Source organism: Mastomys coucha, unplaced genomic scaffold (assembly GCF_008632895.1).
Source record: "Mastomys coucha isolate ucsf_1 unplaced genomic scaffold, UCSF_Mcou_1 pScaffold14, whole genome shotgun sequence".
NCBI lineage: Eukaryota > Metazoa > Chordata > Mammalia > Rodentia > Muridae > Mastomys > Mastomys coucha.
In genome coordinates this window covers 111,325,095-111,339,492 of record NW_022196896.1, presented here as the reverse complement: position 1 = coordinate 111,339,492, position 14,398 = coordinate 111,325,095, and the positions used below count along the sequence as shown (strand labels likewise).

Below are 14,398 nucleotides of genomic sequence, written 5' to 3'. Positions count from 1 at the left end.
CATGAGCACCATGAGCACTCTGAGCACTCTGAGCACCATGAGCACCATGAGCACTCTGAGCACCATGAACACCATGAGCACCATGAGCACTCTGAGCACCATGAGCACTCTGACACAGCCCCTTCCACTCTGACTCCAACTGTAAAAACAAAGTTAACCCTTTCTGCCTTAAGTTGCCTTTGTCATGACCGCTGCAGGAAAAGTAACTAATACAACATCGACTATCGATTTGAGTTAATAACAATGCTTAAACAATATATTCGATGTTTATTCGAGTCTTGAGCACCATATGCATTAGAAGAACAGCACTGGCTTTCCCCACAGACTGTGTCTGGAATATCACTGTGGAGAGGCTCTGTTTTATGGAAGAAAACAATTAGAAGAAGCAATACCAGAATCAGTAAACTGATATTCACTCATTCATTCATTATTTATTTGAGACAGGGACTTGCTATGCAGCCCCAGCTGGCATAGAACTCATGGAGATCCACCTACTTCCGCCTCCCAAGGGCTCGGATGAAAGGCTTTGCTCTACCATGCCCAATTAGCTTTTTCTTTTTCTTTTTCTTCTTTTTTTTAATGAGGGGATTAACTATTTATAGATTAGTAGAAATCTATAGTAGATTAGTAGAAGCAAGAATTTTATCTATAAAATTCAGTTTGTAGACCTTGTTTACAAGACCATTTTAAATAATCTAATTTTGTTAAAAAATGAAGGAAATACAGAAGCTAGGCACTGGGCTGTACCAGGTGTGCAGAGGTGCTGCAGCAGTGGTGCTGTGAAATAGCCTGTGTAGTGCATATGTTGCAGATACATGAGGAGCACGGGTGAATAGCACAGCCAAGCTGTGTGCAGGGAGAGGAAGGGCCTCAGAAAGCAGGAAAGGTGCAAGGCTAATGACTGAAGTGTGGTGGGAGGAGGGGAGGGGGTCCCAAGCCAAGCTTCATTCTCAGGCTGTTCCTTCTTACCTCCTTGGCTGGGATTCTGCTGACCAGCTCAGATGAGAACTTTATTCTCTATCTCTCAAAAATCTTACTTCAGATTCCAATGACAACACATGCTTTAATACTATCTTTCAGAAATTAGGGGTAGGTGGATCTAAAGTTCAAGACCAGCAAGGGTTACACAATGAGACCCTATCTCAAAGGGTTACACAATGAGACCCTATCTCAAAGGGTGGATTTTTTGTTGTTCTTGTTTTTAATTTTCTACATTGCCTAAAAATTATTTAGGTTAAAGGTGGCATGAAATTATAGGAAGTGTTAATTTTTAGATTTCAATAAACCTTTGGTTTCTATAGCAAAGGAAATTCTGGTCAGTATCATGCTGTTCTAAGAACACTCAAATTTCAGACTATTCACATAGCATGTTTCCACAGGGACACTGGACTAATACAACAAGAGTTCTGTACAGCAACAGGTGAAGAAGTAACAGAGATGGGTAGGAATAGAGAGGAGGAAGCAGGATGCTGGCATGTGACATGTTGTTGACTCATGCTTTGTCTAAACAAGTCTGAACTTGGGGGAAGTGTTAAACCACAGATACAAATCCAAATGAGGTTATATGTAAAGCTATTGGTAGGGAAGCAAGGTAGTTCACACCAGCAGTCACTGCTTGCTCACTAGTTTAGCAAAATACTGCCAATGCTGGGATGAGCTCAAGAGGTGCCAAGCAACAGTAGTATGGAAGAGACCGACCGACTACCTTGCCAGCCAGGTAGGCTCCGTGCCCAGAAGGAAGAGGGTCTTTTTACTTTTGTTAGTTTAGATCTAAGTTTTGATTTTGTTTCTCAAATGTTCAACTACCCAAGTCATAAATGCCTGCTTAGTCTAGGAGTAACTCCAGAAAGATGTGTAGTGCCCTAGCAGCGCATAGGTGAGAAGTATGCATGCATGCCCCCCAGGGAGGCTTTTACTGCTGTGTGAGGGGAGCTGAGGTGCAGAGGAGTCATCTTTGGACTCAACTTGACTGGGATTTCAATGGACTTCAATAGCTTCGATCTTACAGAATACAAATATGGCCATATTGGCTCTATTTCTTTCCTTCAGTTGCATTCAATTTGTAAAGTAGATGTAGAGTGCATCTACTTTAAAATGGCAGTATATTCAAGAGCTACATAAAGTGAGCCAAAACTACAGAGACTATCTTCCCATTTACCAACCTGGTTATCTTTTCCCATCCACCCAAATTTTTCTTTTTCTTTTCAACTAAGAATATAAATTTTATCACATTGTACATACCCTTTCAATAACATGAACAAAATATTCTGTTGGGTGCAGATGTATTCAACAGTAGGAGTTCTTGTACCAATTTGTCTTCTGAGAATATTGTTGAAAATTTGAGCCACGTCTTTTTTGCCCTATTAGGAATACAATCATTAAAATATTTACCTATCTAGGTATGAAAATGTCCATCCACCCTCAATATAAAGTCAAAGAGCCATTGTGTATTAGTTATGACTGGATATTTGACTTTACAACATTTGTAGACATTAAATTTTATCTATTTATAATCACAAATTCTTAGATTTAATAGTGTGCAATTTTAATACAATTTTATCAACAAAGAGAAATCTCATTATAATCCACAAGTAATTTCAACCATCTCTAACTCTCAGAAGCATGCTGCCTCGGAGATGGGAAGCAGATGTTGGTAGCACACTTCCAATCTATAGGGATATGAACCTTACAAGTGGATACTTCTGTTGTGAACAATAAAGTACACTTTTACAGAAACGGAAAGGAGGGAGGCTTTACTCTCAGTGTCATGACATTAGACAATTTTTGGCATGTAGATAAACTCCTCTGTTAAACTCACTCACCTATGAAAGACTTAAATACATATTAAATAATGAAAGCACTAAGTATTACAATACAGTAGTTTAGAGATGAGAACTTTACAATACCACTGCACAAAACACAGACAGATTTAGTGAACCGTAACAATCAGAAAGCTGCCTAGGAAATTAATAATAGCTAGCAGGTCCCCAGGTGATGTTTCAGAATAGACACTGTCACAAGCTGACAAAGCCCAGAGAGCACTGAAGCCCATGGACACATCATCCTGGGCCTGCACTGGCTCAGGTGCAGTAACGGGAATTTCTACAAATCAGTCCCACGGCACACACTTAAAAAAACAAAAACAAAAACAAAACCCAATGTCCCTCGAGTTTCAAATGAATATTAAATTCTGTGTTCGGCTGATAGACCAAATAGGTGGAGACAGGGAAGGATCAGATATCCCAAATGCACCTCTCAAGTTAACAGAGAAACCAGAGTTTAATACACTATTAAAAATACACAAAATCGACTGTATAAATGGAAATATCTTAGTTCTATCTTCTCTATAGTAGGACAAAAATGTTTATTTTCCTTTAAGAATTATTGAAGTAGCCACCCCTTCATCTAACTTTATCATACTCCACTCCACCAAACCCTACCCAGATATCTAATTACTCAGGCAGATGAACACTGAGACTTAAAGCATACTCATGACAGTGAAGGAGAAAGTTGCTTATGACCATATAGATAGAGTACTTTGTATATATGCTTCTCAAACTAGACTGAAGGACCATTATCTTCAAGAATTCACTATCTACCTAACATGATCCAACTGCACATACAGAGGCAATGGGGGTGTGGGGGTAGAGGGAGCAGGCCCTAAGAGAAAAAGCAAGCTGTGCTATCTGCATCTAATCCAAGAGTGAATGGCCTGGCTGTTGTTCTGCTCTAGCTGTAGGGCCAAGGAATACAGGCCAAATATTACCCGAATAAATTTTATAGAGGTCAGAAATTCAGAATTGTGAATAAAATCTATTTCAACATTACACTAAATAAAAAATTTAAAAGCAGTGCCAAGCAAACACAAAATACATGATCTCTGTGCTGTAACAGACATTTTTAGGGTCTTCTAGCATTCTATGACTTACTTTATAGACCACTGATTCCTTGACTTAGAGAGCAGCAGTTTATGAAATACAATCTAAATGAAAGGGTATCATGAACACCCAAGAAACTTCATATACAATGTGGTGAAATGTGTGTACAAAGATCAGGAGCCTGAGTCAACAGGGATCTTAAGATAATCCAAAGAACAGAATGCATGGAAAGGACCACAAGAAGTAGTTTTGAGAATTAAGAAAGGAATTTCTTACCTCAAAGTCAATGAGCTGTAAGTCAGCCACCAGGGTGCTGAGGAGCCCGCTATTGTACAGCTCCTGGGCCAGCTGAGCTACTGCCTCTGTCTGAGGCTCCTTCTCATTTGTGCCATATAGAATTTCTTTCATGGCGACCAAATTTTTGGAAACTTCTTCTGTAGCCTGATTTTGGGAGGAAGGTGCAGAAGAGAAAAACAATTCATTTTAACAAATACATATTATAGTTGTATTAGCTAAATATTCATTTTTTAATTTTATTTACCCTCAGACTTATGTGTAAGCTCCAGCTCTGTCTCCTTTTCAGTCTGTGCTCCTTTACCAGGCCAGAGCTGAGGCTTCCCTTCCTGCCTTGTTTGTCTGCAGCTTCTCTTTAAGTGATCTCATCCACACCACTGCTTTAATTAACTCAGTCCTAAAGGCTGGCGCCTCACAGATGCCTATCTTCAGTTCTCCCAGGCTTTAGTCTTCCAGCAGTCTGCACAAAATGTCTGTATTTAGATGTCTTATGGTGTGGTATCTCTCTCAAACCAGTGTATCTAAAAGAGAACTCATGTTGTTGCCCACTGCCTGGTATTCTTCCCTTGTTCTTAGGTCAGGTAGCAACACAGGTGCACCTCAGAAACTCAAGGGTCATCATCAGCTCTTCTTTCTGAACCATCAGTGGAATAGTGTCTCCACTCTCCCAGATCCAGCCAGCTGTCGTCTCCTCTGTCATTGCCACCAAAACCCAAGCCCTGTAACTCTTGCCAAAATTACTATCTAGTCTATTGATTTCCTTACATTCCTGTCGGACTTGTACATTCTTTTCCAATCAAAACACAATGAAGAGATTCTGTTTAAAATGCTCCAATGATTACTTATTTCTCTTAGAATGGTGCAAAGTCTTTCTTAACATGACCCCTACAAAGTCTGGTCCTAATGCCTAACCTATACCTGCACGCTAATTTCTCTCTATTCACCCACCATGTATGGGCACACATGTATTTTCTCAGAGGTCTTGCATAAGAGCATGGTTTCCTATGCTCATATACTTCAGTATTGGATCACTTTTTCAAAAGTTTCCTAGGTAAATTCTGTCACACATTCATCTATGGTTAACCTTTCCCCCACATTGTTTCTCGTAGTTGAGTATGATTCTTATATTCCTTGTAATTTCCCAGTTACTGGTCCTTTCTGCTACACTGAGAGCTTGTAGTAGATAGTAGATACAGGGCCTCGAGGGCAGAGTAACCCTGTAGAACCCCACTGAAAAGGCAAAGACAAGTGCTTAAAAGAGCCCAGAAGCAGACTAGATTATGCAAAACAGTTCAGGGGAGGTACAGGAATATGTAGGAGCAACTCATCTAGTTTACTTCTAGATTGAAGCCACTAAATTCTGACCCCCAGCACTGCTGGTTTACTACACAAACAACACAAGATAACTGAGCTATATTTCAGTTATTGATACAGGGAAGATGATGGATTAGGAATCAAATTTTCTGATACCTGGAAAAAAAAGACTTGACTTTAATGATGAGCAAAGAGGTGGGAATGTGTGTGAAGAGAAAGGAATTGCAGTTCAATGGAAGGGAATCAACAACTAAAAGCAACAACTATAGCAGTGTCTGCTTGCCAAGGTACAGTGTGAGCAAAGAACTGAACTGGCTGACTGAATCAATAAGGGCTAAGTGCTCTAAACTTGGATCCTGGTGTTCACATGGTCACAGTGCAGACATCTCCCCAAGCTAACACCAAGGAAAATCAGTTCCTGTATCTGGTCCTTTACTAACTGAAAAGAAACTTGTTCCATGCTGCTGTGTTGGAAATCTTGAATCGCAGCATACCTACCCTGTATATTACTCTGTATGGGGAACTAGTAAGTTCAAAGATTAAGTGTACCTTTTGCTCAACTTACAGCCTAATTCCTGTAATTACATAGTCTACATCAGTGGTTCTCAGTTGGTGGTTGTGATCCCATTGAGGGTACAGAAACCCTTTTCAAAGGGGTATATATATATCAGATATCCTGCATATCAGATACTTATATTAAAATTCGTAACAGTAGCAAAATTAGTTATAAAGAGGCAATGGAAATAATTTTATGGGGCTGGAGAGAGCACTGACTGGTCTTCCACAGGTCCTGAATTCAATTCCCAGCAACTACATGGTGGCTCACAACCATATATAATGGAATCTGATGTCCCCTTCTGGTATGTCTGAAGACAGCTACAGTGTACTCATATAGCTAATACATTAAAAAACAAAAAATAAAACAAACAAACAAAAAACTTAAAAAAAAAAAAAGAAAAGAATGTTATGGTTGTAGGGTCAGCACACCATGGGGAGCTAAGTGCATTAAAGGGTCACAGCACCAGGAGGGTTGAGAACCACTGCTCTAAAAGCACAGGCCACACTAAACTGAGCACTGTTTGCTTCTCTACTTTCCATTCACTCTATTTCAGAGTTGTAGGAATGTTCTGCCACTTTACGGCTTATTTACTTATCTATTGTTTGCTTATTCATTTGTGCACTTGGGGATCAAAGGCAGAGTCTTTTAACTATTTCAACTACTTTTGTGGTTTCAGATCCCTATTAACCTGAACAAGCAACCCAATGAGAAAGGTCTCCCTCTCCCACCCCTCCCACCTCTGGAGCTGCTGTTGCTGCTGACCTGTGAACTCAAGTAAGTTTGAATTTTTTTAAGATTTACTATTAATGACGGGTTTTTAAATGTTTTTAACTTCTCTTCTAGCCTACCACTCACCAGGGGTAGTGGGAAAGAAGGGTTATTAGGATATAGGGGAAGTGAAGCTGTTCAGAAATGGTTCTTTGGAGCAAATCTCATCTGCATTCTCAGAAAATTAGCAGTTTAGTTCACAGGTCAGCAGCAACAGCAGCTCCAATCCATTTGCAAACACTTCATGGATACACCAGCAGTCTAGTTCAGTAGTGTCAGGATAGTAGCAGCAGTGGCACAGCTTAACAGGAGCAGCCAGGCCTCAGATGAACAGGACTGTCGGGGACGCCAGAAGTTCTCTGTCGTGCCTCTCAATGAAGTGAAGATTAGCAAAGACAGAGACCAAGAAGTATTGTAAAGTTAGTTCTATAAGCAAGCTCCTCTCAGTCTGTTGAGTCCTCTATGGGTCTTGCCTCAGTATGTGAGCCTGTACCAGCTGGTATCACTCTGACAGTTGATCAGAGTTACAGAAGTGGCAAGAAGCCACTAGCATACTAACACAAGTAGTTTTTCTTCTATGGAGTCTGAACAAATGGAGTTCAACTACAAAACGTAAGGTGGACTAATATATATGTGTCATTATTGAAGAGTCCTTTATCTTGCATTCTTTTACGTGCTTGCTTTAGTAAAGCATCCTTTTGCTGGTGTCTGCTTCATCAAAACGTTTCTTCATCAGTCTGCCTTAGCAAAACATCCTTTCATTTGTGTCTACCTCAGCAAACATTTTTTCACATGTCTGCTTTGATAAAACACCCTTTTACTTGTGTCCACTTCAGGAAAACATTCCTTAGCAAAACACCATCTGACCCAACTGACTTTCCAAAGATCCCTTAAGTTTGTACTTTGTGCACACTCATGCACACACTTGGAACAGAGGTGGGGTTGGGTTTCATGAGGCAAGGTATTCAGCAGGCATTTACTGACTTCAATTGCCACAGAGAACAGTGGGTCTTGTTGGAGCTGATTGGTTTCCTTCAGTGCTCTTCTAGTGGCCACACCCAAGCCCCATTCCTGGAGGGTCTGCAATAGTCAATGTATACTCCGAATCTCTGATCACAATGACCACACCCTTCTTATCTGCATCCCTACTTATGTATCACACCTACAGAGTAGCCAGCCATTCTTACCTCCAGTACCTCTAAAATCTCCCTTTCAGGCTGCGGAAATCCCCACTCACCTAATCCACTGGCCCCTCACTGACCTCATTACCTTTGTGTTAAGATTGTGTGCTTCAGTACTGCCACAGGAATCAATGCCTTTGAATTCCTTGCACTCCTGGATGACTTTTCTACACTAGCTCTCAGAACTGTAATCACTGTAAATGGTAACAGAGTCTATGCATACTTGGTTTACCAATGATTTGTGTTCTTGTCTGATATCAATCCAGCTCAGAAACATTTCTGTCAGCAGGACTCATTCCTAGTAAGTAGTAACTCCTGAGGAGTTATACCATCTCAAAATGGCGCACTTTTCCTCCAGACTTTTGTTTAGTATCCTACTCTGGATACAGACACCTAGCTCTACTTCTCTAAGATAAGACTGTCATCTTGATTAACTCTTGATCCATATTACTACACTCCTGCTACCTTTTGACTACATGTGCTGTGCCCTCAAATACTCTTTTTTGTTTTGAGACATGGCCTCACTCCATAGCACTAGCTGACCTGGAACTTACTATATAGTATGAATCAACTTAAAACTGACAGTAATCTCCTGCCTCACCCTATGCTACCATGTTTGGTCTAAAATACAAACCCTGCCTTCCAGTGCTAGGGACTGAACAAAGAGCTTTGAACATGCTAGTTACATAATCTACCACTGAGCTATAAACCCAGCTCCCAAGATACTGATTATAAAAACAAAGTAGTTTTACATGTAATACCACTTTGACCTGTAATGAGACTACTGAACCAAGGATCTCCTAATGGTATGTCCCTCACAGGACACATTAGTTCTGTGGAGCTCTTGTCCAAACTGTCCAGCCTACACTAGATCCTGAAGAAACACCAGCAAGACCCAAATCAGGGATCATTCTATAAATCATTCAAGTATTTAGGTCACAAGGTTAAAGAAAGACTGAGCAGCTGGTCCAGCCTGAAGCAACTAAATACAATGTGCGATGCTGACCTGGACAGCTGGTCCAGAGGGACAGAGTAGGGCTGCATCCATTAACAGTCACTCTGTCCATCTTCCCACTGTGGTGATGTCACATGGAACATCTGTGCAAGTGGGGGAGGCTGACAAGTTTACCAGTCGTCTTGTTTTGCTGTTTCTTCCCAGGTAAGAGACCTCTCACTTCAGTACCAAAATCTATGGCTGTGTCACGGTGTGCTACAGAAAGGGCCTTTAAACAAGGAGCCTCAAAGATACCCTTTGCGTCTTAGAAGATCATCTGTTCCCTCAACTGACTTCAGATTTCAAATAAAGGTTTTCAATTCTTTTGTCCTGTCATCTACCTTCACTCTCCCCTTGAATAGCTTCATCCCAGCCCCAGGTGAAGCCCAAGTGTTCACACTCCACTCCTTCCCTTCCAGGTGGACTCCAGCTGCAGCAGCTATGCCTTCCTTCAGCTGCCAGCCTTGCAGGGCTGAACCTCGTCACGGGCCTCTCACTTTCTACACCCCAGGGTCTGACAGGAATTTACACATAGAATGACCTCATGATTCTGTTAGCTGGCAGAACACTCTTTGAGTGCTCATCAGCTGGACATGGTGTTCTGAGGCACAGATGCTGCTCCTGCATGGCCAGGGAGCCTCATATTGGATTTCATAGACAGACTGCTTCATTAACAGCAGCCAACTGTTTATAAATACTTAGTCAAGAGTATCCCTTGTGACAAGCTACTCATTTGACTGGAAAATGAAGTCCCACGTCCCTCATTTCTTACTCTATGACAAGAGGAAACAATTGTGGTTAAGGTCTTAGTTGTTTCCTTAGGACTTCTGAGACGGGACCTATGAAGTAGCTACATGCACCAGGGCCCATGGTGAACAGAGTCTGGGCATGTTAGTTCCTTGGAATTCAGGTGCTTGAGTAGAAGAGCAGAGCTCAGGTCTCTCAAGTCCCTGGAAGAGAAGGCAAGTGACTCCTGAAGCAGAAAAGTTCCCTACATCCACATATAACCAAAGGAGAACTTTATTTAGCTTTTAGGGATTATTTTGAAAATATTTAAATTATTAGGTCAATGTAAACAGCCCAGGCATCTCAGAATTCATACCTAACGTGTGTGTCACTGGCAACAGTATTAGAACAAAACTTTCCTACCCCGGAGGACTGTAGGGATGTTCTCCAGCCTTTGTGGTTGTGTCCAGTACAACCTCCCCTAGTAGCACACAAGCTATGAGATTTTCTCCTTAAATATAAGTTGGGAGTCCGAGGTAAAAGATACAGGAGTTCAAGGCCAGCCTGGGTAACATACCCGAGGGTGCATGAGTCCGTGAAGGGGAAAAGTTAAGTACTCAAGAAACCAAAACCCCGGCTTTGCAACTGGTCTATTTCAGGACCACCCCAAACCAGAAAGCCTCTCTGCCTTAAGCTTCACATCCTCATAACACTCATTTGTGTTGCTGTGGCTCAGGCTGCCCTATAGTCAATCGGCCCAGAGCTAGTGCTCCACCACCATCAAGCAGACAGAGGGAAGACAGAATAAGGCCATTGTCCACTGGGTAAAAGCAGGGAAAGCGTTTTAATGAATTAGCAATTTCAAAACAAATATTTAAAGTGAAATAGAGGAGAGTGTGGGGGTGAGTGCCTTTAGTCCTAGCCCTCAGGAGGCAGAGGCAGACAGAACTCTTCTATGTTCAAGACCAGCCTAGTCTAAAGAGCAAGTTCCAAGACAGCTAGCTAGACCCACAGAGTAAGACGGTCTAAAAATGGAAGCAGAATCAAAGTTTTTATACAGAAAGATATGAAGACAAGACAAAGTTGTAGGAATCTAAAGTAAATTAAGATCAACAAGATGGTCCATCAGATAGAGAAGCTTGTGCATGGGCCTGAAACCCTGAGCAGGAGCCCTGGGTCCCACAGTGCAGAAGGGTTTCTGGGGCTGGTTCTCTAATCCCAGGCACACCATGGCATGTACCCTCTCTCACGTAAAGACAAAATTAAAAAAAAAAAAAAAAAGAATAGATATTGTTGTGGTAAATACTTGATGAAAAGACTCCATTAGTCTATTAGTTCCTGTGTTAAATGCTTTTTAAAAGCCCACTATCCCCAACCTCTTCATTATAGAAAGTGTCTGGCTATTCTCAACTAAAAGAACGTGGACTAAGAAAAATCTGTTAATAATTCCTAGTGTCAAACACCTCTCTAACTACAAGTCACTGTTAAGCAGCCATGCTGTGAAGAGGACATTCCCTCCCCCTCTTACAGATGCTGGCAAACCTACCGATACTCCTCCCAGAACAGAAGCATGGAGGCTGGTGAAGGGGCCTGAGCACAGGCTGAGGATGGTCGCCCTACCCTCTGTATATGGCAGGTAGTGGGGAGAATATGAAAACACGGCTGTCAGGCTGTTGTTAGTGATAGGGTAAGCTTTACCCGACTTTTGTCTGCCACTTACCTAAAAATAAGGATAGTAAGCATTTTATTTTTCTTTTCCTTTTTTTTTTTTTTTTTGGTATAAAGAAAGGGGTTTGTAAAATTAATAAAAATAAAAAAATAAAAATTAAGAGGCTGAAGCAAAGTTCAAGAGACTGACCTACATGTATAACACACAACCCCACACAGTAATTATGCACCACAGAACACAAGTAAAAACTCTAGAATGCTGCAAATGAAGGAGTAAACACTCAATGGGAAAATGCCCATGAACATAGTGGCTAAAGTAGAAAGGTACACTTTTATTATGGCTTGGCCTAGCTAATTGTGGATTCCATTTCCATATAATGAGTTATTTAGGAAGCAGTTTTTCTCACTTGAGAATTTTAACAGAGGCCTCTCTGTGAAGCACCTTACAGAAGGATGGTGGGGTGGTGTAGGATGTGCCAACAGTACAGTTAGAACTCCTTCTACAGCCCTTAACCAAATGGTCACCAAGCTCATGCCAATACTCCTGAAACGAGAAGCTTCTGAGGAACCCAGGTTCCACTTTATGTCACCTAATATAAAGACAAAATTAGATTCCCTACTGGACACTTCCACCCATAGGCCTGAATTCCATCTCCTGTTACATGTGAAGGAGGTTTATAGTAGATGGTCCCTTAAAAATATTTTGCTTAGGAACTACACTGAGGCTCTGTATTCTTCAAAGACACTGCACAAATCTAACTCCCGGTTCACTGAACTACTTACAGTAGTTTTGAACTGCCATGTCAGCTTAATTACTCCTTGCCACACAGTTCTCATTCCACAAGCTCAAGGACTTGCCCACATGGAACAAAGTTTAAATAACATACTTGTTACTGCAACCCATCCTCAATATTCTCTTTGGGTGCTTTATTAATTATTTATTCTTGGGGCACACATATGCCCTCACATATATGTGGTTTCTAAGACACATCTGCCTCAGCTGATGCATGAAACAAGCATCTCTTCTTACGGTCTCCTGAGTTATAGTTGATGTACAACATATCAAGTTCAGTTTGTGTGTTTATGTACAGTTCACTATGCTGATGTGTGTATACACCCATCAAGGCAGTGAAGAGAGACACAATTACCAAAAGTCTCCTTATGTCCCCTTCTACATTCCTCTTGATTTCTTCTCCCTCTATTTCTATTCCAAAGCAACCACCAGCCTGAATTCTGCAACTATAGATTGATTACTTTCTCTAGAGTTTCGTATAAAGCATAAATCATTTACACTGGCTACTTTTAGCAACACAATTATTTTGAGATTTGACTGTTATGTATAGCTCACCCTTTTATTGTTAATAGTGTTCTATTAACAATGTGGCCCAAGTGGTTTATTCACACATTTGGCTATTTCCTGACTTGGGCTATTTCACATAAAACTTAACACTTAGACAAGTCTCTGTATGGATATATATACCATGGTTTCTTGGGTATATACTTAGGAGTGTCATGATTAGATCAAAGCTGATTTAATTCAGTTCTTTAGAAATTTACCTGCCTTCTAAAGTGGCTATACCATCTCATACCCCAGCTGCTCTGTACTCAACATTTGGCATAGTAAATATGGTCTGTATTAAACACCCTTAAACTCTGTTAACTGATTTTTCTTTGGTGACTAATTTCATTCACCTATAGGTTTTTATTCTCCTTGTCAATCAAACTGCTACTTATAGTTTTGATAACCACAATGTAAGTTCAGAGTTGAGGGCTATATTTTGTAGCAGATCTCAGGAATCCTGTGATTAAACTCAGTTATTATTAGGCATATCACTCTACATACATGATTATCTAATCATGAAAATGTTTTCTGACTAGCCTGAACTACAGAGAGAGAAATGGTCACTGTGATGGTATGAATGAGAATGACCCCACAGGCTGATATATCTGAATACTTGGTCTTTATTTAGTGGAACTGTAGAAGAAGTTGGAAGCTGGGAAGAACTGGAATGTGTGACCTGGTTGGAAGATGTGTGTCACTGGGGGTGGTCTTTAAGGTTTAAAACACTCATGCCATTTTGAGTCTTCTCTGCATCAGCCATCCACTGGCAAGCTTTCACTCCATCACTAAACACTTGAACCCTCTAGAACCACGAGCCTGAACACTTTCTTTATAAGCTGACACGATTATGGTGTTTTGTCACAGCAGCAGTGCAGCCATCAGGACAGACCTATAACTCGGCAGTGAGTTATAGAGCTCTGGGTGGCAGGATTAAAGAGAAATACGGCCCTTGGTCATCTTCAGTCAGTCTAGCTGTCACTTGGTTACAGCTCTTTACTGTCAGTTATATACTCAATGTGGACATTTTATCACACTCAGTAGTCATTAGTGCAGCATGACAGCAAAGTGGCAGCAGTTCACATTAGCTCTGCTCTCTATTCCATCTTCAAAAAATAAGTTATTACTGAAGTATGTCTTTGAAAGCCTTATAATCCACTAAAGAAGAAACAATTGCATATATTGCACAAGAAAAGAGAGCAAGATAAGAGGTGGGATGCAGAACAGCAGGACTTCATCTTAAATAGCAAACTGGGTGAAAAGATGGCATCTAAGCCAAGACTTGAACCACAGAGGGAGCTGAGGCAAATGCAAAGGCTTAAGTGATCCTGGACAGTCTGTACTTCTGTTATAGCGAATGAGACAGACAGATGACACTGATATAGACAGTTCTATAGCTGACAGTTAAAGAAGGCTGGGTGTGCTACTCATTTAGCAGTCCTAACTTTTCCTATCATCTTTTGCATTTTGTTTATTTATTTGCAGTAGTTATATTTTAGGTCTCAGTTCTCTTTCACCATGTACACTAGTTGTCATTTCCTTTTAGATATTGACAAATCAGTCACAAATCACAGGTGTTTTTCCCTCTATTCTTAATCTGTTTCCCAATAAGTAATTTACATGTAATTCTTCAGAGCGCCCTACCACCTTGAATTCGAATTTATTTTTCAGAAATTC

The 14,398-nt window shown here is 40.8% G+C and overlaps 1 protein-coding gene across 3 annotated transcripts in view; it reads right to left on the bottom strand.

Annotated features, from left to right (window-relative positions):
• Nucleotides 1-14,398, bottom strand: part of Cab39 (calcium binding protein 39) — a 54,662-nt gene that overhangs the window by 11,603 nt on the left and 28,661 nt on the right. For all 3 annotated transcript variants that reach the window (XM_031368236.1, XM_031368237.1, XM_031368238.1), the window contains exons 3-4: nucleotides 4,155-4,319; nucleotides 2,242-2,360 (exon numbers count right to left, since the gene is read on the bottom strand). In XM_031368236.1, coding sequence (XP_031224096.1) covers nucleotides 2,242-2,360; nucleotides 4,155-4,319 — 284 coding nt within the window. The remainder of the gene's footprint in view (nucleotides 1-2,241; nucleotides 2,361-4,154; nucleotides 4,320-14,398) is intronic.